Source organism: Pelophylax lessonae (genome assembly GCF_965119305.1).
Source record: "Pelophylax lessonae genome assembly, chromosome: 11".
Classification (NCBI taxonomy): Eukaryota; Metazoa; Chordata; class Amphibia; order Anura; family Ranidae; genus Pelophylax; species Pelophylax lessonae.
In genome coordinates this window covers 87367036-87394420 of record NC_138778.1, presented here as the reverse complement: position 1 = coordinate 87394420, position 27385 = coordinate 87367036, and the positions used below count along the sequence as shown (strand labels likewise).

Sequence of the window (27385 nt, the reverse complement as noted above, 5' to 3'; positions counted from 1 at the left end):
CCCGAAGCAGAAAACCTGCCGAGGACTCCTCCCCACCCGGACAAGCTTGCATCCATGGTGACAATTGTCCAGTAGACGGGGAGGAAGGATTCCAGATCAAGACTCCCCAGGCACCAGGCTCAGCCGGATCCGCAAGTCCAGAGAGTTTGGATTCCAGTCGCCTTCGAGAAGGAGTGCCCCCTGGGGGATCCCAGAGGGATTGAGCGAAAGGGACTGCCTTGAAAAACAACACCATAAGTCCCAGAACTCGCATGCAGGTTCAAAGAGAGGACCATGTGCGGAACAGCAACAGTCGACCGCAGTCTAAAGTGCCAAGAGTTTTGACCCCGGAGGGAGAAACACCCTGACCGAGGACAAGTCCAAAGTCAGACTCAGAAAATCCAGGCTCATGGAAAGGACCAGGGATGATTTCTGAAGGTTCAGAAACCACCTGAACTCCACCAGAATTCCCACGGTGACAACAAACTTCGTTGTCAGCACCGTAGGGGACCCCAAATGGAGAAGCAGAGCGGCCAGGAAACCAGGGCCGAAACGCCCCGCTGCCGCAACAGCGCCAGGACCAGAGCCAACACCGTCGTGAAGACCCTAGCAGCATAAGCGAGACCAAAGGGTAAACGCCACAAACCAAGAGATCCTTCCCCACTGCAAAAAACAGAGAACCCGTAGCTGTCCAGAACATAACGGGATGTGAAGGTAGGCAGCTTGATGTTTATGGAGGCCAGGAAGCCCCCTTATGTAGAGAAGCCACCACCGTGCAAACCAATACCAACTTGAATTTGTGATCCGCACAGAACCAACAAAAGACCAGTAGGTCTAGCTTGTTGAACCAGAGCCTGAACTGCCCCACAGAGTGCTCCGGAGACAGACGCACATTGGAAGGGAAAAAACCTTACCGGAAATAACCAGATCGAAACTCGATCTTGCAACTGGACAGCATGACCTCCTGAACCCACTCAACCTGGGATCCGGGCCAGCCGCAGGTCCTCGACCCCCTAGATGGGAGAGGAAGCACCTTCAGGCCACATAGGCCTTGGCAGCAGGTCTGGAAGAAACCAAACCCATGTACGCCAGACCAGGGTCATCTGGAACCCACGCGAAGTCTGGAAAGAATTCACCACATCGATTGTCCCCGAGGGACGAAGAAAATGATTGCGAGCCGAAAGGGAGGAACCCAGACTGCGACGAAGGCCCTCACCCCTGACAGCCTGTGTCAGCCAGGGCAGCGCCAAACAGGCGATCCCCCTGAAAAGGGAGATCCATTAAGACCTTCTTAGAAGTTTGATCCGCAGACCAACACTCCGGTCAACCACCACCAAAAACTACAAGGTGTTATACAAGGGAGCCTTGACCAGCGCGGCATCGCAAACAAAATGCAGCCCCTGTGCCAGCTGGTCCAACAGCTACCCCAGAGCAAGAGGGACATGCCCCACACAAAATTACGGTGTTGGGACTCCGCCCATCAGGCAGAGTCTACGTGGCAAGGGCAAACATGAACAACGGTAGTCCCATTTAGCTAGAGACCGTACGTCTACCAAAGGCAGAAACAGTCCTCTCTACCAGAGACTCCCCCAAAAGGGCAATGGCTAACGGCCGCTTAGACACCCCAGGGGAACGTCTCAGACGGTTCCACTCCTACATGAGCAGCCAACAAAATGAGCAGCTCCGGGTGGCATGTGAGTGCCAGATGCCACCTGCGCCCTAGGCGCAGCCATCACTGTGACCCCCAAATTGCAGGGTGCCACGCACCAAAAACAGCCAGTGCGTCCACCAGCGCCTGTCGCGGCAGGGGAGGTGGAAATGTCATCCTCATCATCCGAGGAGACCGGGCGTGAGGCAACAGACCAAGCAGGAAGGCCCACGCCTGCGGCGCCTGAGCCAGACTCAGACTCCGAGACATCAGAAGAGACAGGGGTAGGTGGAGAAACGTTTTAGCACACCTACCACCACCCCCCGGGCCCAAATGCGTCCCGAACTGCCGAAAAGGCATAGACGGACAGCGGAGAGCCGGAAGGCCCTGAGGCCTCCGTGAGGGGGTCAGGTGGGCAAAAATGGCCCGCAGGGTCCATACTGAACCTGAGGAACCCGCCAGCAACTTTTAAAAAAAAATGAAAAAATTATTATTTTTTTTTTTTAAACGGACCCACAGCGCTACAGCGCCCCCGGAGGTCAGGCACGCGATAACGGACCCCCACAGAGAGGGAGAAACCACCCTTAAGACTCACTGTCCTGCAGGCATTCCCACCGGCCTTCACTGCAAAAAATCTCCAGCAAAATGGCCGAAAATGGGTGTACCAAGATGGCCACCTCCATAAAAGCAGACAGAGGCTACAACAAAATGGCGGCCCGCCCGAAAAGGGGGGTCACAATAGGACAGAGGGAAACCCAGGAGTGCGAGGGTCCGACCATCCCAGGGAGAGGGCCCGCGTCCACCCTAAAATCCGCCAGGGAAGGGGGGGGACATTTACTCACCATACCGGGAACACAGGTGGGCGCCATCTCTTGACAGGACCCCACGCCACCGGAGTAGAGGGGCTGCCGGCCACATAGGAACGCTGCGACATCAGCCTAGACCCTGTCATGTGCATCCTGGCGAGACGTTTAACTCGCAGGGCCAGTCCCCGTCAAGTGGGACTATGTCGCGGCCGACCCATCGCAGAGCTAAGGCCTGCATGCGCTCGCTGGCCAGACTGGGGTGACTGGATATGGGGGTCCAGTCTGTTGCCCAGCCCGGCATAATTGCTTGAAGATCTCACAGGACAAAAAAATCCGGAGAAAAAAAGGCTAGCTAAAAAAAATCCTACATAAAAAAAATACTTTATATGCCAGGACCAGAGATCCCAGCAAGGAACTAGGTCCTTACTCCTGACTAGGCAGATTAAAACTGACATCCTTTGCAGGAAGAGAGAGGGTGTACCCTCCGGGACTGCCCATAGGCGTAGCCAGAACTTTTTCCTGCCTAGTGTCCTACTCCTGTAGGGGGCAGTATAACCCTACTGATATGAATCAGAGAGAACTGCGTCCGTCAATGAATGATAGAGAAATCTAGGATTGTCTAAAAAAACGCTTTAGTACATACACTGCTTGGGTGAACACATTTCTTAAAATACAACATGTACAGTATAACTAAAAGACAAAAATGTACAGTTTTGGATAGAGTGGAAAGTGATTATAACCACTGTCAGGTTTTCATTACGGCCATTCTTGTTATGGAGATTCTTCGTTTGTTATGTTTACTATTATCACCAAAGTAAAAGAAAATCCCACATTTTGGGTTGTACCCAGAAAAGTAATAAACAGTAATAAATGGGCAATCCTCCAATAGACATACTAGTTCTAGTGGCAACCAGGGATTTCCTCTCACTTTTTTTTGGGACAGGAAGTGAAGGAAAATCTCCCCAATGAGACATAAATGGCAAAAACGAAAACTGTAAGGGGCTATTACTCTATCCAAATTTTTTTTTAAAAGTGTTAACTGGTTACTTTAAAGTAGAACTAAGGTAAGTGTCAACAAGGGCTCTCTTCCAATATTATACAGTATGTACTAGGGTTGCACTGATACAGATATTGGTGCCGATACTAAGCATTTGCACGAGTACCTGTACTCGTACAAATGCTCAGATACCTAAAAATTATACCTTTTTCGTGTGGTGCAGCTTTTTATAGGGACTTCAGCCTGGGTTCACACATGATCGCACCGCATTCCTGTTTAAATCACATGGTAGTTGGGGACTCAATTATCAAGAGGACAGAGAGGGAAATCTGTAAAAAAGATCTCGTGAACCGAACAGTTTGTTGTTTTCCTGGGCGCCCGAGTTCGGCACATCGCAGATCTGGCAGACAGATTGTTGGGCGGGGCTGGGGATGACCCAGCGGTCATGGTGCATGTGGGCACTAATGACAAAGTTAAAGGTAGGTGGAGGATCCTTAAGAACGATTTCAGGGACTTAGGTAATAGATTGAGGAAAAGGACCTCCAAGGTGGTTTTCTCTGAAATACTGCCTGTACCTCGAGCCACACAGGAGAGGCAGAAGGAGCTTAGGGAAGTTAACAAGTGGCTGAGGAATTGGTGTAGGAAGGAGGGGTTTGGGTTCCTGGAGAACTGGGCTGACTTCTCAGTCGGCTACCGGCTCTTTAGTAAGGATGGGCTGCACCTTAATGGGGACGGTACAGCTCTTTTGGGGAGAAAGATGGCCACCGAGTTGGAGGGGCTTTTAAACTAGGAGACGGGGGGGGGGGCTCAGAAATAGAATCAGTCAGGAGGGAGCAGAGGACTGAAGGCAGTTGTAGGGTCAATAGCGACAGTAGGTCAACAACATCAATTGGCGGGTCTGTGCGGGAGAACAGCAGACCAAACAGAAATAAACAAAACCGCCAATCACGTTTAACTTCCGTAAAACTAAGAGGGGTATATGCTAATGCCAGGAGCCTAGCTAATAAGAAGGATGAGTTGGACATGTTAGTACATGAGGAGGACATAGACCTTGTGGGAATAACGGAGACTTGGTTCGACCCCTCACATGACTGGCTGGCCAATATCCAAGGGTATTCGGTGTACCGGAAGGACAGGGTTGGTAAAAGAGGGGGAGGGGTAGGTCTCTATGTCAAGAACAATATAAAGGTGCTAGAAAGGAGTGACATTACGGATGGGATGAGCATGGATTTAGAATCTGTGTGGGTTGAACTCGATAGGGAAGAAGATAAGGGAAAAGTAGTTGTGGGGGTTTGCTATAGGCCACCTAACCAAGGGGAGGAGGTAGAGCTGGAATTTTTAGCACTAATAGGTAAAGCGGCAAAACTAGGATCAGTCATCATATTGGGGGACTTCAATTATCCCGACATTGACTGGGAAGAGGGGACTGCACACTCGCATAAGGCCCGGCTATTCACGGAAACCTTACAGGATAACTACATGTCGCAGTTGGTGGATTCCCCTACTAGAGAGAATGCTATCCTGGATCTATTGATCACTAATGACCCAGACATAATCTCGGAGGTAGGAGTCCAGGACAACCTGGGCTCTAGCGATCACAGGATGATCACATTTAGTATAAATAACAATATAAAAAGGCAAGTGGGGAACATAAGAACCCTAAACTTCAGAAGGGCAGACTTTCCAAAATTGTACTCATTGATGGAAAGGGTAAACTGGGACCAAACCCTGGGATCACTGACTACAGAGGAAAAATGGGAATGCTTTAGAACAATATTAAGCAAAGGCATCTTGCAGTGCATTCCTATGGGGAATAAATTTAGAAGAGACAAAGCCAAACCTGGCTGGCTAAACCGTAGCGTTAAAAAACTTATTAGGGGAAAAAAATTGGCCTTCAAGAAATATAAATCAGAGGGCACCGTATCGGCCTTCCAGCAATACAAGGAGGAAAATAAGAAGTGTAAACACGAAATCAAGATGGCTAAAATCAACTTTGAGAGACAAATAGCGGAGGATAGTAAAAAAAACCCAAAGAAATTCTTTAAATATATCAACAGCAAAAAAACTAGGGCAGAGCATATTGCACACATAATTAGCGATGATGGGAGGATGGTTACAGAGGACACTGAAAAAGCAACCGTGCTAAATTATTTTTTCTCGTCAGTCTTTACGCAGGAAAAGGAAGGGTACACTGACCATGACTGTATGGTTAGTAGTAATACACAGGACTTGCCACTATGGCTAACAGAGGGGGAAATCAGGGAAAGACTGGATAAACTTAACACAAACAAATCACCAGGCCCGGATGGCGTACATCCGAGAGTGCTCAAGGAACTCAGTATGGTTATATCTAGACCACTGTTCCTGATCTTTGCTGACAGTATTAGGACAGGAGATGTACCAGGGGATTGGAGGAAGGCTAACGTGATTCCGATATTCAAAAAGGGCCAGAGACATATCCCGGGAAATTATAGGCCTGTCAGTCTGACATCAATAATATGTAAACTTTTGGAGGGGATGATAAGGGACTATATCGTAGAGTATGCTAAAGACAACAACATCATCAGTAGTAACCAGCACGGGTTTACAAATGGGCGATCTTGTCAAACCAATCTCTTAGCATTCTACGAGGAAGTGAGCTGTGAGCTAGATAGGGGGAGACCAGTGGATGTGGTGTACTTGGATTTCGCTAAGGCGTTTGATACAGTTCCCCACAAGCGCTTAATTTATAAAATAAGGTCTGCAGGTATCGACAGCAGGGTTTGCTCTTGGATACGGAATTGGCTAAAAGGCCGTGTCCAAAGGGTAGTAATAAACAGCGCATACTCAGACTGGTCTGAGGTAGTAAGCGGGGTGCCCCAGGGCTCAGTCCTGGGACCAACCTTGTTCAATTTATTCATAAACAGCATTGAGGACGGGATCAGTAGTTCGTTATCAGTTTTTGCAGATGACACAAAATTGGCCAGGGCAATAACTGCACAGCATGAAGCAGATATCCTACAGAATGACCTGGACAAAATTACGGAGTGGGCAACGACATGGCAAATGAGGTTTAATGTGGAGAAGTGTAAGGTTTTGCACTTGGGGACCAAAAACATAAAAACACAATACACGTTAGGAGGGGAACCCTTGGGGGAATCAAAAATGGAGAAGGATCTGGGAGTCTTAGTTGATGATAGATTAGGCAACAGCATGCAATGCCAAGCGGCAGCTTCCAAAGCCAACAGAATATTAGCATGCATAAAGAAAGGGATGTATTCCAGAGATAAGACTATAATCCTTCCACTTTATAAAACTCTGGTCCGACCGCATCTGGTGTATTCTGTCCAGTTCTGGTCGCCAGTCCTCAGGAGGGATGTGTTGGAGCTGGAGAAAGTCCAGAGAAGGGCAACTAAACTGATTAGGGGGTTGGAGGACCTTACCTATGAAGAGCGGCTGCAATCGCTCGATTTATTTTCCCTGGAGAAAAGACGTCTGAGAGGGGACATGATAGCAATTTATAAATATCTTAATTTGGATCTCAGCTTAGAAGAAAAGCTGTTCATTCGAAGGAATTGCATGAGGACTCGAGGACATACAATGCGATTAGAGGAGAAGCGTTTTAACCTCAGGCAACGTGGGGGGTTCTTTACTGTTAGGGCTACAAGATTGTGGAATTGTCTACCACAAGAGGTGGTTTCTGCGGGTAGTATGGTGACTTTCAAAAGACTCTTAGACTTACATCTCAAGGATCAGGAGATTGAGGGCTATGTTAGATGATTACAGTCACACACACCTACACAGGTTGAACTGGATGGACTATTGTCTTTATTCAACCTCACCTACTATGTAACTATGTAACATGCGATTCTTTTCAGTGCGATTTGAGCCCATTCATTTTGTTTGCAAGTGTGTATGTCATGCAGGCAATAAACTACACAACCAAAGAAGAAGTACCCAGCCTCATGTAAATAATAGAAGGGAAAAAACTTGGGACCAGATTTTCCACTGTCTCCGTGGAAGCCTATTGAGGAGAAACGCCGCGTCAGCAGTAGGAGGAGTCGCGCCGCCACTCTACACACCGTCGGTATTGTGCTGCAGACAATCCACGGTATCAATCATTACAGGCATCGTTACAACAGATTTTTGTAAGTGTATTTCCATTTTAATAAATTTTATTCTGGGGATAATTCACTATCTGTGGCCTTCCTTGCTTTTCTTTCACATGGGGAAATGCTGTGGATGGTAAACCGATGACAAGTGCCAGGAGAAACTTCCCATCATTCCAGTTCAGGAAGACAAGGGTCATTGTGTTATGCTCTTCAACTCTTTACATCTGGTAAGGAGCCGTCTGAAATTTTGGTGAAGGGATATTGATTCACCTTAAGCTGTTTGGAGGTGTTATCAGAAGTTTCTGGGTAGCGATCACTTATATATGCCCTTTATAATCTTTACCTGGTAAGAAGCACATTTAGCAGGTGGTGGGAAACTGTCACCAATTTGTTACATCACTTCATCACCAGTTCATCTTTTGTTTTCACATCATCACCTGTTGGAGACTGAGTTTGTGCAGCAGAAACATTGAACAGTCGGTGTCATCGGACTTTTTTTTTTTTTTTATTGCAAATGTGGCATTGCACTTGGTGGACAATATATTTGAGTTTTGGACAATTTCTTTTGGATTTTTGTGGGTCACATTGTTGATCAAACATAATTTTTATCTTCACTCATCATTGTTATCACGTGGTGTATGCACATTGCATTTGTTTATGTTTATATGTTTATATTAATATGAACTCTCAACACATTGTAGCGCAAAAACAAAAAGGTTGTGTGCTCCATCCACACAAATCAAGGTGGATGAAGGAATCAACCCCCCCCCCCCCCCCAACCACCACCTGCTGAAACACTGTATTCTGGCAGTGGGACTCTCCGCTGTCAGAATACTCTGATCAGCGACATTGGCGAAAGGCGCTGATTAGTGGAAGTTTCCAACATTACTGCTCAACAGAAGTTGATTGTTACATTGACTTCTGTCGGTCAGGAGCAACCACACATGGACTAAAATTTAGCTGGTCCCTGGCTAGCTTAAGGCTTTCACACTAGGTTCCAGGTCTTGTGACTTACCTTGTACCGGTTTGGAACGTCCATTTTGTTCCGCAAGAATTTAGCGAGGTGTGTGATGGTCATTGCTGCAGGACAACGCAAGAAGCGAAGACTGTTCCTCTGTCAGGAAAGAGATGGTAACAAAATCACACCCCAGATACAATTTTTTTCTACATTGTATATGTAGCAGTCTGGCTATGTTCATTTTTTATAAAAGAAGACTTTTAAAAGAAAAGAAAAAAGATAATGCAGCTCAGCCTACCTTCTCTGCATTGTCACTTTCAGCTGAATCCCGTAAGTCCTCCCTGTTGACGACATGTGTGTAAATCATTGGGTCATAAACATGTAAAATGAGAATATTCCAAAGTGAAACTTGTTTTGGTTGGAAAGTCTTGGTTGACCAAATGGTAGAGTATTGTATAACACATTGGATTAAAAAAAAAAAATGAGGGTTAGTCTTAGGTGTATTCTTTCAATTTTTGAAAATTGTGATGCAGTTATGTTGACAAGAAACTTGACAAATGTGAACAGCACCAGTTTTACCTGGCATCTTCAGAGAATTGGATGGAAAGGCTGATATTCTCTTCTTCATGTACCACCATGTCTCCACTCACTGCCACTTTGTCCCCCTGCTCAATGCTGGAGCCACTGCTTGCTATTAAACAAAGTCCACAACAGCAGTAAAATATTATTGACCACAATAATATTTGCCACATTCCACTTTTAACATGGTCATATATGGTTCGATATTCTATAGCAATAACGAGATAATAGAGGAGTAAACACAAAAGCTGATGAAAAATGCATTTAGCCAAAAAATGTAATACTAAAAGAAATGTATCCTGAGAGAAATGCAAAGCCTGCTATTGCTGACCTATTCTATTTATATATTCTATTTCTGAGAATGCAAGCTGCCTGGTAGTTCTGCTGATTGGGTAGGTTCAATATTATGACTCCTTTGACCAGCAACAAATATTCAGATTGAGAGTTTCAACTTTATTCCAACTTCACATGCTGCAGGTCACAGACTCGAAGTATTGATGCCACTGGATCCATGTTACAGCCATGCAACTAACATTTTCAATGGGTGGTCAGCAGTAGCTTCCCACATATTTCTTTCAGCACAGGATTTATTTAGTGGGTAAATTACATTCTTAATAAAAAGCATTCAATAGTCCTCCCTTACCAACAATAAGGGTAAGAAGAAGCACAAACCTCAACTCAAATGCTCGTCTTCAAGCAGCCAGAATACTAGTTCTATCTGTGTTTACATAGGGCTTTCCCACCAAGCTGACTGGGCACATTACTGTGAATGTGAGACAGTACATTTCATGTACATCTGTACATTTCTATATGCTGCCCGTATAAAACTCTTAAAAAAGAAAAAAAAAAAAAAAAAAAAATCGACAACAGGACTGCACCACATTAAAGCGGTATTAAACCCAAAAGAAAAAAAATATTATACTGCAAATTACCAATTCTTAGCTGTGATAGCTGTACTTTTTTTTTTTTTTGGCTTTCTTTCTATTTTCATCTGGTAACCCAGCCATCAAGTCTGTTTTTCAAAAGTACAAGGTCTCCAACAGAATGTATCAGTTTTATATGTATGAGACAAACCATTTAACACTGGCAGGGGCGAATAAAACGATCAACTTATTTATTCATGCAAAACCTTTATTTCAAAAAGAACAAAAAAATGCTCTAACTGATTATAAAAAAGCTGGAGTTTAGCTTCAATTTGTTTTGTGTATTTAATACTGCTAACAGATTTGACACTCCCCTCCACCCAGACTGACAATGCTGTCTGCTGTGCCTCCTGTGCTCATGCATCCGGAGTTGCGTCTCACTAATACAGTAGGTGTGTTACTGGCAAAACCACCAAAAGCCAAAAGAAAATAAAAACTATGCAGCCACCGCATCTAATGATTGTTAAACTGCAATAGAATACATTTAGGTTTTAGATTTAATGTTGCTTTAAGTCAACTCTTAATATGCATTCTGAATGGATTAATGATTATTCAAATATTGTCAAGCCTTTGTGAATTTCAGTCAGGAAGCGCGCATCTGGGTACTAATTTCTTTGTTCACATACGTTTTAGAGCTTTTCCTGTAAAATAAAATTAGTTGTCTTTATTGTTTAGATTTAAGACAGACAAGAAAACAACAAATCTGGTTACCTATTTTTGGTGTACTGAGTCATATCTAAAAATAGTACATATCTTAGTCTTAAAAGTTTTATATGGAATGGTACTAACCATGTGTACGTGCATAAGTGGCATAGAAATCCCGTCGTCGTTTCATCTCATCTATAGGGGAAACAAATAACTGTTGAGAGTCATTTAATATATATAAATATCATAACCAAACTAGTGTTTTTTTTGGTTTTTTTTCACACGTTCGTTCTTTTAGTTCTTTCAAATTTTTTGCTTAAAAAATATTCAGGTCACAAAAATGATCATTGTATTGAGTGGAATAGTTCCTTTTCAAAATGAGAGAGTGAACTACCGAAAGCCTCTATTCCGCCTGAGTCAATGTTTTATATCATCAATCAGTATATTTTTGCCACCCGGAATTACTCCTTTGTAGAGTATGTTCTCCATAATAGACACCCTAAAGAAATTCACTGTTGATGTGAGAGAAAAGGTAGCAGTATTGTTAGAGGCAAATAGCCATGCAATAATCTTTTAGAATTGATTTGTATACAAATACTGCAAACGTGAAAGTATGGCAAGCATATAGTGAAGTCCTTAGATCCATGTGGTAAAATCTTTAATGATATAGAAAAAAACATTTTGGCTGTTAAAATTAGGAGTTACTATATAAAAAAAACACCCAACTATGGTACGGGCTTATGCCTCTGTGAATTTACATTTTGCATACTTGTTATAAACTTCTACATATTCTGCCGCTGGTCACTATGACAAGGAACTCACGCAGAATAGTGGCTTACCTCTGAAGAGTCCTGGTACAAGCTTGTATACAATGTCTTGTAATATTTTATCAGACCTAAATAAGCAAATAGTCATTAGATATCAAGTCATACAGAAAAACAATTTTTACACTTACTTATTTTTTCTCAATGCATTATTAAAAGGAGAAGTATGGGCTTTAAAAAAAAAAAAAAACATATATACTTACATCCATGCTATGCTCTGCATCTGTGTGATGCTGCAGCTGTCCTACATCAGCTCTAAGACCGAGAACTGAGCAATCACATGCCTGCTGATCTCTCAGTTCTTGGTCTGCTACTAGCTGAAAGCAGTGACCATTAGTCACTGCACTCAGCTCTATCCCTCCTGTGTTCACTGTAGCTCCGAGCAGAGTAGGGAGCAGGCATGGCTGGAGAGTAATTGGTCTCCCCAGTCCTTATCTTGGGGCTACAGAAAAATGAGCCTTTATTTTGGGGACATTGGATTCTAGATGGTTCTGAGTAGTTTGGCAAGAAAAATTGGGCAGGGCTGACAATACTCCCACAACAGGAATTATGAGCGGGGTACATTTTTTTCTCAGTCAGGTATTTTCCTATACTTGCAAGGTCCTTAAGGGAAAAAAAAAATAGCAAACAGAATTTTAATGCAGAAGAGATAATGAGATTTTTGGCTTACTGTATAAATCAATTTCTCTGATGTTCATTGATGGACACAGCTCCTGATATTCATACCCATTGGGTTATACTACCCTCTACAAGAGTAGGACACTAGGAAGAAAATAATTCTAGATACACCCATGGGCAGTCCCAGGGGGGATACTCCCTCTCTCTGCTATAGCCACTCCGTTTTGTTACAAGCAGTGTCAGGAGAATTATAACTCCAGAGAGGGGTGGGTGCTGTGTCCGTCAATGAAGCTCAGAGAAATGGATTTTACGGTAAGTCAAAAATCCAATTTTTTTCTTTCGTTCTTTGATGGACACAGCTCCTGATATTCATAACCATTGGGACGTCCCAAAGCAGTGTTAAACATAAGGGGTGGGAACAACAAAAATGTTTCCAAAGCTAAACATTAGCAACAGGAGCTCAATCAAACAACTGGAGCCCACCTGAAAAAACAACACACCCTTAAAGAGGATAAGGTCCTTGTAAACAGCAGCCTGCAAAACCTTGCGGCCAAAAGAAGCATCCACAGATGTCAACACATCCACTTTATAAACTTTGTAAAGGTGTGCACCGACGACCAGGTGGCCGCCTTGCAAACCTGCCTCACTGATGCCGGAAAGCCCAGGAGGCACTTAGCGCCCTAGTAGAGTGTGCCTTGACAGGGAAAGGAGGAACCTGACCTCTGATGGAATAGGCCTGAACCACCGCCCGTCTGATCCATCTGGAAATGATCACAGAGGAAGCAGGCAACCCTTTTCAAGGTCCATCCGTGAGCACAAAGAGAGAGTCTGACTTTCTGAAAGATTCCCTAGCTGCCAGGTATACCCTAATTACCCAGACCACATTCAAGGCAAAAAAATGTTCGATCTAAAAAATTCTATCAGGACCCCAGCAAGGAACTTGGTCCTTACTCCTGACTAGGCAGAAAGAAACTGAGTGGCTATAGCAGAGATAGGGAGTATACCCCCTGGGACTGCCCTTGGGTGTAGCCAGAATTCTTTTCTGCCTAGTATCCTACTCCTGTATGGAGCAGTATAACCCAATAGTTACAAATATCAGGAGCTGTGTCCGTCAATGAACGAAAGAGAAATTATATTTATCTTCTGCAATAACGTTCCTTACCCAGATGTATGCCCTGTACATGTAATGTCGAAATTAATGAACATCTGCGCATGCGCAGGAGTGACATCATCCTAACCCTGACAACGACCAAAGATTAGATCCTGGAATCCAACGGGCCACAGAAGTCAGCGGTGTCAACTGGAGAGAAAGCGAGCATAATTTCGCTTTAAGAGACACCACTATTGATCAACCCAAAATCAGTGGGTAAAGCACCATCTGCATAAGTAGGAATGCTAAGTGCATAAAAAAGCAAATATATTTCTAACCTCTCTATCCACCCCCACCTATTCCCCCCCCCCCCTCCTCAGTTCTTCCCTTTATTCTTTTATGCCTATTTCATCTTTTGGTTCACACACCAAAAGCTAAGCTTCTTATGCCTTACACATACAAAAGAAAATAAATAAATAGGTGGACTAGCCCCACAACTGCCACCGAGAGTCAGCGGCAAGCAGAACAAACCATAAATATGTTGAAAAGCCAAGCACAATAAGAGAAAGGAAAGCAGTGTTAGGAAAGCCATGTTTGTCAATCAACTCCAAGAAAATAATTTTACAGCACAAAAAAAATAATTTTTCCCTATTATTGATCTTTGAGAGACTCAATAGTTTTAAGGATAATTTCACTTTTTCGGGCAGAATGTCACTTTTCATATTAGAATTGTTTTCCAATGCCATTTCTGGCCCAGCCATCCCAAGGTTTAAAATCTTGTCAGTTTATTTTGATTTTTAAAATAATTTTCAGATTCCATCACTTCCTGTAAGATTGTCTCTCAGCATTCATTTCCTGTAGGCCATTTCTCAGAAGCTTTCACTTCCTGGTTGTATCACAGAAGAGGGTGTAATAGGGTGTGTTCACCATTCTGGATCACACCTCCCTCATTACAATACCACCTTCCACCCACTTTCTATACAATCTGATTATACAATCTCCTTTAGATCTCCCATCATCTATGTAGTACAAGGGCCTGCCTCATTTGATACAAATTGAATAGGTTGTTTAGGTGTGTTGTCCTATTCCATAGTTCTGGTAAATCTAAAGGAAACTGTACAGATATTATACAAACAATCACATTGTATAGCGTATGGCCATCTTTATAAAAGTACATGGGGGGGAATGGACAAAGACACTCAGTTGCCAGGCCTCGTTCACTTCTCCATGTAGCGAAAACTCACATTCCATATGCTTTGTTTTTATTTTAGAGTATTTTCACGCGTCACACATAGTGTAGCCCATTACCTTGAATGAGCTGCCCTACGCATGACAATCACTTCAGAAGTTTTTTTGCGGAGCATGGTGCTTTTCTGCAGTTTTTAGTGCGTTCATTGCACTTGGGGAGCCTTTAACATGAAATGACAACACAAACGCGGTGCACATTTGCAACATTTCTGAAAAACTCATGGCAAAGCACACATTTTCTATGTGTTTTTCCATGCATTTGGAAACACACAGATGTGAATGGAGTCTCATTGTTCTTGTGTAAAACGCACCAATTTCACTTTCAGGCCCTACTCACACCTAGAATAGGGGGGGGGACGCATATTTTTTTTAGCTTGTTTTTCCAGTTAAACACACAGGGCAGCCCGTTTATTTCAATGGGCTACGCTACATGTGGCAAAGTAGCTCATGGGCTCATTTTGGCGTAGTGCGAGTTGCACGTTTTTACTGCACGTTTTTCTGTGTTTGTCACACATTTTTTCCATGTGGCAAAATGTATATTTGCTTCTGTGTTTGGTGTGCCATTAACAATGCCACTAAAAGCACAATTAGGTAATTTTAGGTGTATAAATGTGCCCATACACTATACAATCTCCTTTAGATTTACCAAAACTATACAATTAGGAGGACACACTATGCAATCACTCCTTTTCCAATGAGGCAAGCCATTGCACTACATTAGGGGTGTCCAATGGGCTGCATGCAGCCTCCCGGAGTTTTGCATAGTTGATGGGTGAAGGGTGTGTGCCAATGAGGTCAGCTGGTAAACTCCTTCCTGTGTCTTACTGGTTTTTCCATCCCAAATCTACATGCCAGCAAGTGATGAAGTTTCTAAGAAATACAGCAAGGGCTAATGTAGGGCCTTGCTCTCAAAATCAAAGAAAGCTTTTATTCTTCTGCAACAGAGGTACATTACTGGTATAATGGTACATAGGGGAGCTTGATTTTAGAAAAAAAAAAGTGAACTTAGCCTTTAACAAGAACTAGTAGGATGTACACAAGCAGTACCCAAACAAGAGTTGGGTAAAACCATCAACAACAAAAACAAGGCGAGTCATATTTTGCAAAACCACATACTTCATTAAAGTATGTAAAATTGTTCAGAAAATATCAAGTTTCTGCTTAACAGACTTAAGACTTTTTTCTGTTACTTTTTAAATAGCCTTTTTTTTTCCTTCCTTCAGACTACTAATTAAGGGGAGTGGTTAATTGGTCACAGGTGCTTCAGGTGCTATTTAAAATTTCTGCTGGACTCATTTGAGCTTGCCACCTTTTTGCTTGCTTGAACTCTGACCTAGTGGAACTTGACTAAAGTCCCGTACACACGCGTCGAAAATTGGCAGGGAATTTTTGTCCGATGACTGATCTGCCGATTTTCGGCTTGTTAGTATGATGCTTCCGACAACCAACTCCGACTTTTCGGCCGAAAAAAATCTGGTGTGCAGACTATAAAATTTTTGTTGGCCGTCAACATAACGGACGATTTTCGTGCAGTCAGTACAGATTTCGACAGGGAAAAATCTGATGAGCAAGTCTGGGCATGCTCAGTGAAGAAAGAACACAAAGAAAGCAAACCAACACAGGCTTTTGTTGATAGCACACTGGGCTGTAAGAAAGTGTCTAAATATTGCCCTAACCTTGCACACACCGATCCAATCCCGTTCACAATCGGGCGGGCCGGGGGGCATGTAGAGTTCTTGTGTATTTTGGGGAGGTTATATATTATAGGTATTCTACAAGCACTTGGCACCAAGTACCGTATTTATCGGCGTATAACACGCGCCGGCGTATGACACGCACCCCAATATTTGGAGAGAAATTTCAGGAAAAAAGCTTAAATTTAAAATAAACAGCTTTGAACTCAGAACATTTTTTTTTTTTTTTTTAAATCAAAAGGATATCTCACCAGTGCCCATGAATGCATCCTCATCAGCAGTGTCCATGTATGCAGCCCACCAGCAGTGTCCATGTATGCAGCCCACCAGCAGTGTCCATAATGCAGCCCACCAGCAGTGTCCATAATGCAGCCCACCAGCAGTGTTCATAATGCAGCCCACCAGCAGTGTTCATAATGCAGCCCACCAGCAGTGTCCATAATGCAGCCCACCAGCAGTGTCCATAATGCAGCCCACCAGCAGTGTCCATAATGCAGCCCACCAGCAGTGTCCATAATGCAGCCCACCAGCAGTGTCCATAATGCAGCCCACCAGCAGTGTCCATAATGCAGCCCACCAGCAGTGTCTATAATGCAGCCCACCAGCAGTGTCCATGCAGCCTCGCAAGCGCAATGTCCAAATATGCAGCCTCGCGAGCGCCATTGGAACTGACCATATTTGTTTTTAAAAAGGCCGGGAAGGAGCGCCGAGAGCAGAAGGGGCGGGCCGGGCCGGGCCGAGGAGAAGGAAGGACTAGCTGTCTGTCATAAGAGCAGAAGGGGGCGGGCCAGGCCGAGGAGAAGGAAGAACGAGCGAGCGCAGTCATCGGAAGTCCCGCCTCCTCTGCCGAGATGTGTGACGTCTGTCATAGGCGGGACTTCCGTTGACTGCGCTCGCTCGTTCTCCCTTCTCCTCGGCCCGACCCCTTCTGCTCTTATGACAGTTCGTCCTTCCTTCTCCTCAGCCCGGCCCGCCCCTTCTGCTCTCGGCAATGCTTCCTGGCCATTTTTTTTTTTTTAAGATCGGCGTATAACACGCACTGCTGCTTTTTCCTCCATTTTTAGGAGGAAAAAGTGCGTGTTATACGCCGATAAATACGGTACTTTTTTTCTTTCTTTGTAAGTACCCCATTCTTATACCCTTCATTGACCAAACCTGTGCTATCAACAAAAGCCTTTTTGAAAGACACAAAAGACTTGTTGTGTTTGTTGGATGATGTGTTGTTGGGAGACGGCTCGTCCGCCTTCTTAGTGACGGCGGACGTGTCGTCTCTCTACACCATCATCCAACATGATGATGCCCTATTGGCCTTAAATTGGGCCTTAAACAAAAGGGATGAAGTGCCCTATGGACAAAAAGTTTTTATTCAGAAAGAGTTACATTTCTGTCTAGGCCATAACTATTTTTGGTTTAAAAAAAGTTTTATAGCCAAAAAACTGGAGTTGTGATGGGCGCCAAATTTGTGCCCAGCCTAGCAAATTTGTTCATGGCTGAATGGGAGGACAAATTTGTTTTTAATACGTTATACCCCAATTAAAATTCTACCGAAGATTCATTGATGACATTATCTTCATGTGGGAGGGGTCTGAATTATCTTTATTGGATTTTATGCGCCATTTGAATGACAACCACAATATCAAATTGAATTTTATATGGAGTGAGAGTGAGGTCCACTTTTTAGATGTCTGGATACGGAGAGAGGAGACTAGGTTTACTACCAAAGTTTTCTTTAAAGAAACCGATAGAAATAGCTACCACTCAATTCAAAGTGGCCACCACCCCACATGGTTACAAAACATCCCTCGTGGCCAGTTAATGCGCATAAGGAGGAATTGTACCTATGATAATGATTTTGCGTCACAAGCTAATGTTATCAAAGAAACAAAGAAAAATTTATGAATAAAGGTTATAGGGAATCCGTGTTGGATAGAGAAATCCTGAATATATCAAATACCCCAAGGATTACCCTCTTAGATAACCAGAATAATAATAGTAATAGGTCATCAAATGACTCTCGGGAATGGTGTTTTTTGTCCGACTTTTCAGAGGACTATCGGCAGGTAGAAGCTATTTTTAGAGAACACTGGCATATCCTTACAATGGATAAAACTTTGGGCAAAGTATTACCGGAGGAACCTTCTTTCATCTATAGGAAAGCCCCTAACTTTGGTAGTAGAGTTGTAAAGAAAATTTTGGATCCTCCCAATGCTTCCTTTTTTTGCAGGAAGGAAGGGCTTCTTTGCATGTGGGAGATGCAAAGCTTGTCATGTGGCCCGGATTAATCCTAGGAGGAGGGACACGTTCAATGTACCAGCCATCCAGAAAGATTTTAATATTAATAGTCTAATTACATGTGACACGACTCATGTAGTTTATGCACTCATGTGTCCATGTAACCTCGTCTTGTGAAAAAGTGAGTGTGATACTGTAAGTTATTGAATAAATGTTTGCATTTTAAATGGTATCACGCTATGGAAGTGTTTCTGTTTACATTTTTGACATACATCATCTGAGAGGAGTGTCTGCAGCACAGGGCAGTGATCTGGATGAAGCTTATTTCTTTGTCTAATGCTGTGATTGCCTAGTCCATGAGAGTGGATAGGCATTGATTTCTGGTGAGAGTGTGAATTTTAGACATTTAACACCGTACGGAAGGTGGTGGCAAGCAAGGGTGGTCCTATAACTTTCAACATTAATTCTGCATGATTGCACTTTGGACTACTCATTTATGCACTCATTATGCTCTATACATTAATGGACTTTATGGACTCTTAGTGATGTCAATATTTGTGATTTTACTTATTTATATCATATGTTTGCATCTTAACAATTTTAGTAATCACATTGTTTTGGCAGTGTGATAGAGTGGGAGGTTATCACCATCCCTGCGCTACTAAAATTCCAGTTAAAGAGCCAGTTCTTTGTTTGGTGAATTTTATTTTACATGCTTACCCATTTAAGTAGCAGCAACATATTTATTTATTTTTTATTTACCACTTTTACTTTAAGCCCCCGTTCACATAGAGGCGACCTGTGAGGCGACCTGGTCGCCTCACAGGTCGCCGCAGGTCGCCTTCCATAGGGAAGCTGCGGACCCGTTCTAATAGGAGCGACACAAGTCGCTCCGACTTAGAAAAAGGGTCCGGAGCTTCTTTGGGGCGACCAGGAGGCGACCGCCATAGACTTCAATGTTATGAAGTCCGTGGCGTCCGCTCCGAGGTCGCCACCCGAAGTCGGATCGCCCCTATGTGAACGGGGGCTAAGAGATCGTGGTTTCTATATATCCTGAAGCGCAGTGGGTCACATTAATAACTATTTACATAGTTTTATTTAGTGATATTTTTATGCTAAAAAATTAGCAAAGGTGCACTAGATAAACATATGTGCATGAAGTGAATGTGAAATCTCTAATGAGAGTCCAAAAAGCCCATCCGGGAGTGTAACACAAAGTGCAGTTCAAATTAATGTGCAATCCTCCGCAGGTGATCAATCCTCCCCCAACATCAATACTGCTTACCAGATTCTGGTAATGTCAAGCCTGTAGGTCACCACTGAAGGCAGACAACAACCCAAATAAATGAGGAAAGGTGATCAAAATTCCGGATATGACAGCCTTGGATGTATCCCAAATATCAATCCTGCTTCAACATCACGGTTCACTTGGACACAATACCCTCATGCAATAAAAATAACAGAGGCTCCATAGTGTAAAACCGTCTAATAGCTAAAATAAATGCACTTACATAAAATGCAGAGTATCACGCTTAAAAGTAAACAAGCCGCCGGCCGGTCGGCCATTCCGCCTGTCCTTCCTGGATAACGTTGATCACCTCCGGTGGATTGCACATTAATTTGAACTGCACTTTGTGTTACACTCCTGGATGGGCTTTTTGGACTCTCAGAGATTTCACATTCATTTTATGCACATATGTTTATCTAGTGCACCTTTGCTAATTTTTTAGTATATTTTTCATTTAAGTATTTTTTGTTTGTTTTTTTGCATGACATGTCATTGTGATATATACTTGAATCAATTGTATTACATTTTTTGGGATATATAATTGCACTCGTTTATAATAATTTATTGTGATTTATGATTAGTCATTTATATGATCATCATTTTTTATCACTTAGCGCAGCTTGCTTTATTATTAGAAATCCAACACAGCCCACCATCCAAAAAACAGCATTCCTACAGTAAAGCATGGAGGTGGTAAAAACGGATTTTTGTAAGATCTTACCGTAAAATCCTTTTCTCTTAGCTCATTGACAGATGTAGTCCTCGTGATTCAGCACCTTCGGGTTATGCTGCCTCCACAGGAGTAGGACTAGACAGGAAATAAAAAATGCTCTGGCCACACCCTAGGGGCAGTCCCCGAGGGTATATCCTCTCTCTCCCTGCTACAGCACATCAGTTATGTCACAAAGCAGTGTTTAGAGAATTTAACCCAACCCAACTCCAAAACAGAGGGGCGGGTACTACGTCTGTCAATGAGCTAAGAGAAAAGGATTGTACGGTAAGATCTTACAAAAATCAGTTTTTCTCTATCGCTCATTGACAGACGTAGTCCTCGGTGATTCAGCACCTTCGGGACGTCCCAAAGCAGTACCACAAATGAGGGGTGGGAAAATGGAAAATTAAATCCAAATCTAGAAGGCCCAACCGGTGCCAACTAGAAGTTTACAATGCTCATCCTCAATGATGAGACGATGCCATCACATCAATCTTATAAAATTTTGTAAAGGTATGTACCGACGACCAGGTGGCCGCCTTACATACCTGGACCACTGACGCCTGATGGCGGAAGGCCCAAGAAGTACTGAGCGCTCGAGTGGAGTGCGCCCTAACAGGGAAGGGAGGACTCCGACCCTTAATAGAATAAGCCTGTACCACCGTCTGTCTGATCCATTTGGCGATAGTTGCGGCAGCTGCAGGCAAACCCTTTCTGGGGCCATCCGGGATCACAAAAAGTGAATCCGTCTTACGGAACGATTCCTTCGCCTTCAGGTATACCCTCATTGCCCGAACCACATCTAAGGAATGCAACGCATGTTCCCGATGATGATTGGGCTCAGGACACAAGGAAGGTAGTACAATATCTTCATTCAGATGAAAATCTGAAACCACCTTAGGAAGAAAGGATGGCTTAGGATGAAGCACTACCTTATCCCTATGAATCATTAAGTATGGGGACTGGCATGATAATGCAGCCAGTTCTGACACCCTGCGTGCAGAAGTGATAGCCACCAAGAAGGCCACCTTCTGGGATAAAGCAAGGGAATCTCCCTGATGTTTTCAAAGGGAGGTTTCTGTAGAACCGTCAAAACCAAATTAAGATCCCAGGGCGGTAAGGGCGTGCGGACTGGTGGAGCCAGGTGCCGCACCCCCTGGATGAAATTTCGCACCAAGGACTTGGTAGCTAAAGGTTTCTGAAAGAAGATTGCTAATGCTGAAACTTGACCTTTGATGGTACTCAAGGCTAGTTTCTGCTCAACCCCTTTCTGCAGAAAGGCCAGTATTCGGGTCACCGAATAGGTACGTGGAGGAATCCCTAAAGATTCGCACCACACGATATAAGTCTTCCATGTGCGATAATAAACCTTGCTGGAAGTCGCTTTCCTTGCTTTAATAAGGGTAAGAATAACTGAAGCTGACAACCCTCTGTCCTTCAGTACCTGGGTCTCAATGGCCAGGCCATTAAAACCAGCGACTGTAAAGCATGATGGAAGATTGGTCCTTGAGACCGCAGACACTCCCTGAGACGAAGTTCCCAAGGAACGTCCGCGACCAGTCTGTCCAAGTCGGCCAGACTGGCTAGACGAGGCCAGCCTAGAATTTCTAGGACCACTGGCGTTGACTGGATCTGACCCAGACGGCCCTAGAGCTATCTGGTCCCGATCATCAGTCTGCTCCTTCTCTGTTCCCACACATTTATCAGACACCTGATTCCTATCCGGAACGGTGATTTCTTCTGGTTGAACCTCCGGGACCGAAGTCACCTGGCTAGAGGCTTCTCGGGCTGTCTGTTCAACCGGATCCGTTTCTTGTGGGGAACTGAGACTAATCTTTGGAAAAGGTAAAGAAAAAGATCTGTTCAGGGAACGGTAACTGCCACTCCCTGTAGTACTTAAATGTTGGAAGGGAAGAATCGCACCGGTAACAGTGATCGCTGCTCGATCTAATGCCCTGAATACCGGTGAAGACGTCCCCCCACCCTCAACCCGGGTGGGGGCGCACCTTCAGGCTGTGTAATTCTTTGCTTCGGGTTTGGCTGAGTCGGTCTTTTGTTTGTCCGACCAGCCCCTTTTGAACCCGCCTGGAGGAGCCTTGCCTTTCCCGCTTGTTCCAGCCGGGCGTGCGAACCCTTTATGGGCGGTAAAGAAAGGTCCTCGCTTGTTACGAGGTCCTTTAGCTCTTGCCGTTTGTGGCAAGAAAGTGCTCTTGCCCCCAGTAGCATTCTTGATGATCTCATCTAGAGTGGCACCAAATAGGCGATTCCCCTGAAAGGGGAGATTCGTCAAGGTCTTTTTGGAACCTAGGTCTGCTGACCAGCATTTTAACCACAGCACACGTCTGAGGATTACCGCTGACATAGATGCTTGCCCTAATAGGGGAGTAGTATCCAAGGCTGCGTCACAGACGAACTGTAGTCCTTGTATAATCTGTTCCATTAATTCAGATGTTCCCTGGGGGATATCTTTCCCCCTCAGGTCTTGGCGTACCAGTCTCGCCCATTCCGTTAGTGTCTGGGAAACTAGACCAATAACAATTACTGGTCTAAATGCTGACCCTATCAGGGAGAAGATAGTGCGGGACTCCGCTTCCACCTTTCGATCCACTGGATCCTTAAAGGACGAAGTGTCCTCCACTGGGATAACCGTGGCTTTATTCAGCCTGGAAATAGGTGGGTCCACCACCGGTGGTACCGTCCATTTCTTAATGAAGGATTCCTCAAACGGATAACGTCTATCAATACGCTTGGAAATAGTAGAGGTACGCTTAGAATGTTCCCATTCTACCTTAATCTTATTATCAAAACACTTGGGTACAGGAAAAACCTTCACCGTTTTGATGGGCTTGTTAGTACCAAAGGGAATCTCTGTTTCAGTTGCCTCTGCCGGTAAAACCTCAAGTCTTAAGGTTTCCCGCACCGCCACAACTAGTGCGTCCACCAATGCTTCTTCCCGAATTATGGCGGAAGAATGAACGTCCTCCTCACTGTCTGAGGGAACTTTACCTGAGATAACAGCCCTTGCAGAGGGACCTGCAACTGCAGTGACCATCTCTGAATCTGAGTCAGAGGTGTCAGATGATATAGGGGTAGGCGGGGGTCGCTTTCTTGACCCACGTCCCTGGCAGGCCGTCTCCACCCGAGCCACCAAAGACTCCAAAACTGATGTAAATGCGTCTATACTCTGTGCACCGGCGGGTCCCGTGGTCCCCTCGAGGGAAACAGGTGGGGGTGCTTGTGTGGCAGGGTCCATGATAATTCCAGTTACTATCCGGAAATTTCAATCTAAAAATAAAACTTTTTTTAGACCCCCAGCGCCACAAAGCCCCTCAGTGTTAGCTGCTTAGGGACCCCTATCGATCGAGAGAGAGAGAGAGAGAGAGAGAGAGAGAGAGATCGACCCCCAGGCTCACCACTTGATGCTCAGAGTTTTCCACTGCACTTGTCTCAGCCCTGTCTGAAACCGACAGGAAGTCTCTTGGCTGGCTGCCCGGGAAGAAAGGAGGCGGCTCCGCCCCTCTGCACGCCTTCCGGCGCCTCCCCAAGCTCCACGAGGTGTTTGGGACACATCAAACATGGCCGCCCCCATGCTGGAGACACGAGGCTATGCCAAAATGGCGGCCTCGTGCGATCTAGCAAAACAATGGCGGCGGCTGCACGCAATAGCGGCGTGATCACAACACCTTCTACGTGGGGATTTAGCCTGGTTGGCGGTACCGAACCCTGGCGGACCTTAGGGCCATCGGAAGGCCTGCTATTGCTGGAGACCTGATTAGGGAGACAGTCTACATATCCCTGGCTTCTGACTGGTAGGATACTTATTATATCATAGCAAGATTCCAGTACTGCCGCTGATTACAATCTTTTAAACATTTTTACAATTAGATTGTCAGCTCCCAAACCAAGCCTCCTGGCTTTTTGCACGCAAAAATCACACTCAAAATAGGGGGATCTGTGCCATGTTTATAGGATAGAGGGAAAAACTCATCCTTACCATACAGCGAGGGCCCGCGTTCACCACAAGACCCGTCAGAGGGAAAGGGGGAACATACTACTCACCATACCGGAACCAGGCGGGCGCCAACTCCTGACAGTACCCCTCTCCACCGGGGTGGGAGGGCTGTCGACCAATCCGGACGCTGTGACTCATGGTCCTTGGCGTTTCAGCGAGACGTTTAACTCGCAGGGTCAGTCCCCGTCCAGTGGGACTATGTCTCGGCCGACCCAGCGCGGAGCTATGGCCTGCACGCGCTCGTAGGCTGAACTGGGGTGACCACTGGATCTCAACACCCAGCCCGTCGCCCACTTCAGCTTTCTTGCTTGAAGATCTCACAGGAACACTGGAGAAAAAAAAGCTATCTAAAAATCTTTTTAAGCAAAAAATCCTGCCAGGACCGAAGATCCCAACAAGGTATCTAGGGCCTTACTCCTAACTAGACAGAAAAAAACTGATGTGCTGTAGCAGGGAGAGAGAGGATATACCCTCGGGGACTGCCCCTAGGGTGTGGCCAGAGCATTTTTTATTTCCTGTCTAGTCCTACTCCTGTGGAGGCAGCATAACCCGAAGGTGCTGAATCACCGAGGACTACGTCTGTCAATGAGCGATAGAGAAAATTCTATTCTGGGGGCGATTCTCTGCAGCTGGGACTGGAGCACTTATCAGAATAGAAGGAAAAATGGATGGGGCAAATTACCGTCAAATTCTTGAGGAAAATTTGCTGCCTCTGCCAAAACGTTTTCAATGGGAAGAAGGTTTACCTTCTAACATGACAATGACCCAAAGCATGCAGCAAAAATGACCACACAGTGGTTTAACCACTTCCCGCCCGCCCTATAACAGATTGACGGTGGGAATGTGGTTGCATTATCCTGACCGGACGTCATATGACGGCGGCAGGATAATACAGCTCTGCGCGCCCCCCGGGGGGGGCGATCGGTGATGCGAGGTGTCAGCCTGACACCCTGCATCTCCGATCTCGGTAAAGAGCCTCTGACGTAAGCTCTTTACCATGTGATCAGCCGTGTCCAATCACGGCTGGTCACATAGTAAACAGGAACAGCCGTTGATCGGCTTTCCTTAGTTCGTGCCTGACAGGCACGAGTAAAGGAGCGCCGATCGGCGGCTCCCCTGACGGGGGGGGGGGGTCGGCACTGGTAATCAGATCATTGATTACCAGTGCAGACCCTCGGGGGGGGGGGGGGGGTGCCACTAGAACCACCAGGGATGCCCACCCATGACCCCAGGGATGCCCACTATGGCCACCAGGGATGGCAATCAGGGCTCAGGGAGCCCCCCATTGCCCTCCCCATCAGTGCTGCCCGCCAGTGCCCTCCCTATCAGTGCTGCCCACAAGTGCCCATCATTGCCATCTTTCAGTGTCACCCACCAGTGCCCATTATTGCCCACCAGTGCCGCCTATCAGTGCCCATTAGTGCCCGTCAGTGCTGCCCATCAGTGCCCACCAGTGCCGCCTATCAGTGCCCATTAGTGCCCATCAGTGCCACCTATCAGTGCCCGTCAGTGCCACCTATCAGTGCCCATCAATGCCGCCTATCAGTGCCTAGCAGTGCCGCCTATCAGTGCCTACCAATGCTGCATATCTGTGCTACCTATCAGTGCCACATATCAGAGCCTATCAGTGCCGCCTATCAGTGCCACCCCATCAGTGCCTGTCAGTGCAGTCTCATCAGTGCAGGAAAAAACGTTTTATAAAATTTATTTACAAAATTGTATAACAAACAAAAAAACTTTTTTTTTTTTTCAAACTTTTCGGTCTTTTTTTTATTTGTTTAGCAAAAAGGAAAAAACCCAGAGGTGATCAAATACCACCAAAAGAAAGCTCTATTTGTGGGGTGAAAATGACATAAATTTGGTGTAGGTACAGTGTTGCATGACCATGCAATTGTCATTCAAAATGCAACAGCGCTAAAAGGGGAAAATTGGCCTGGGCAGGAAGGGAGGAAAGTGCCCTGTATTGAAGTGGTTAAGGAGAAAAAGGTAAATGTCATTGCATGGCCTAGTTAGAGTCCAGCTTTAAACCCCATTGAAATTCTGTGGAATGACTTGAAGACTGAGGTCCACAAACCATCACCATCAAATTCAACTGAACTTGAGCAGTTCTGCAAATAAGAAGGGGCAAATACAGCAAAGTCTAGATGTATAAAGTTCGTAGAGACATATCTCAACAGACTAAAGGCTAGAATTAAGGCAAAAAGGTGGCTCAACAAAATACTGACACAAAGGGGTGATCCTTTTTCCAACTCAGCGATTTTTTTTCTGACATGTTGGTGTTATATCTTTCACTGGGATGTTAAAGGTTGCATTGAGTAAATACAGCTGGATAAAACAAATCTGTCTGTCTTCATTTCAGAATGCAAAACAACAAAATGTGATTATTTTAAAGGGGGGGGGGGGGATTCTTTTCTGCACCCATTGTATATACACTATGCCAGCATTTTTTGTATTGTTGTTGTCTTGATATTCCCAGTCTAAAACGCAAGAGCTGCAAAATCTGCTCTGAAAAAGTGGAAGAACAGATTGGTTGTTGCAAAGTCTGGTAATGTCTCCTAGGCAGCAGAAAGTGCAGTAAGATTAGGTGCATCACAACCATTCTCAGTTTATGGTTTCTTCTTTGTTGCACATTTATGGCCTAGTGTATAAGACCTGGAGAAAAATAAAGCAACTAAACTGTCTGCATTCATCAATCACTGTAGTTTGGATTCTACAAGTTCTCACCTTATGCTAAGCAGAGGGCGTCCTTTGTGCACTTGAGAGTCACACATGGGGCAGAATTTGTGTGCTTCTAAGTAGCGCAGGATACAGGTCTTACAAACTGTGTAAAAGAAAAGAAAGAGCTCAAACATGTGATGGCAATAGCAAGCTAAAATAAAGCGGGGGGGGGGGGGGGGGTATAAAGTAGGCTTCAAGTCCTCCCAGCAGGTAATAGCCTCTTGCACTAGAAGTAATAGGCAGGTTGCCACTGATGGCCGTCATGTGAGAATGCTAGTTACATGTCTCTGTCTTTCATACTTTGTCAGCCAATAACTACAAAC

At 44.9% G+C, this 27385-nt stretch overlaps 1 protein-coding gene across 1 annotated transcript in view; it reads right to left on the bottom strand.

Annotated features, from left to right (window-relative positions):
• Positions 1–27385, bottom strand: part of LOC309567601 (polycomb group RING finger protein 2-like) — a 137593-nt gene that overhangs the window by 29333 nt on the left and 80875 nt on the right. The window contains exons 3-8 of the mRNA XM_082273002.1: positions 27069–27165; positions 11466–11521; positions 10771–10821; positions 9059–9170; positions 8778–8820; positions 8537–8635 (exon numbers count right to left, since the gene is read on the bottom strand). Of these exons, the coding sequence (XP_082129128.1) occupies positions 8537–8635; positions 8778–8820; positions 9059–9170; positions 10771–10821; positions 11466–11521; positions 27069–27165 (458 nt within the window). The remainder of the gene's footprint in view (positions 1–8536; positions 8636–8777; positions 8821–9058; positions 9171–10770; positions 10822–11465; positions 11522–27068; positions 27166–27385) is intronic.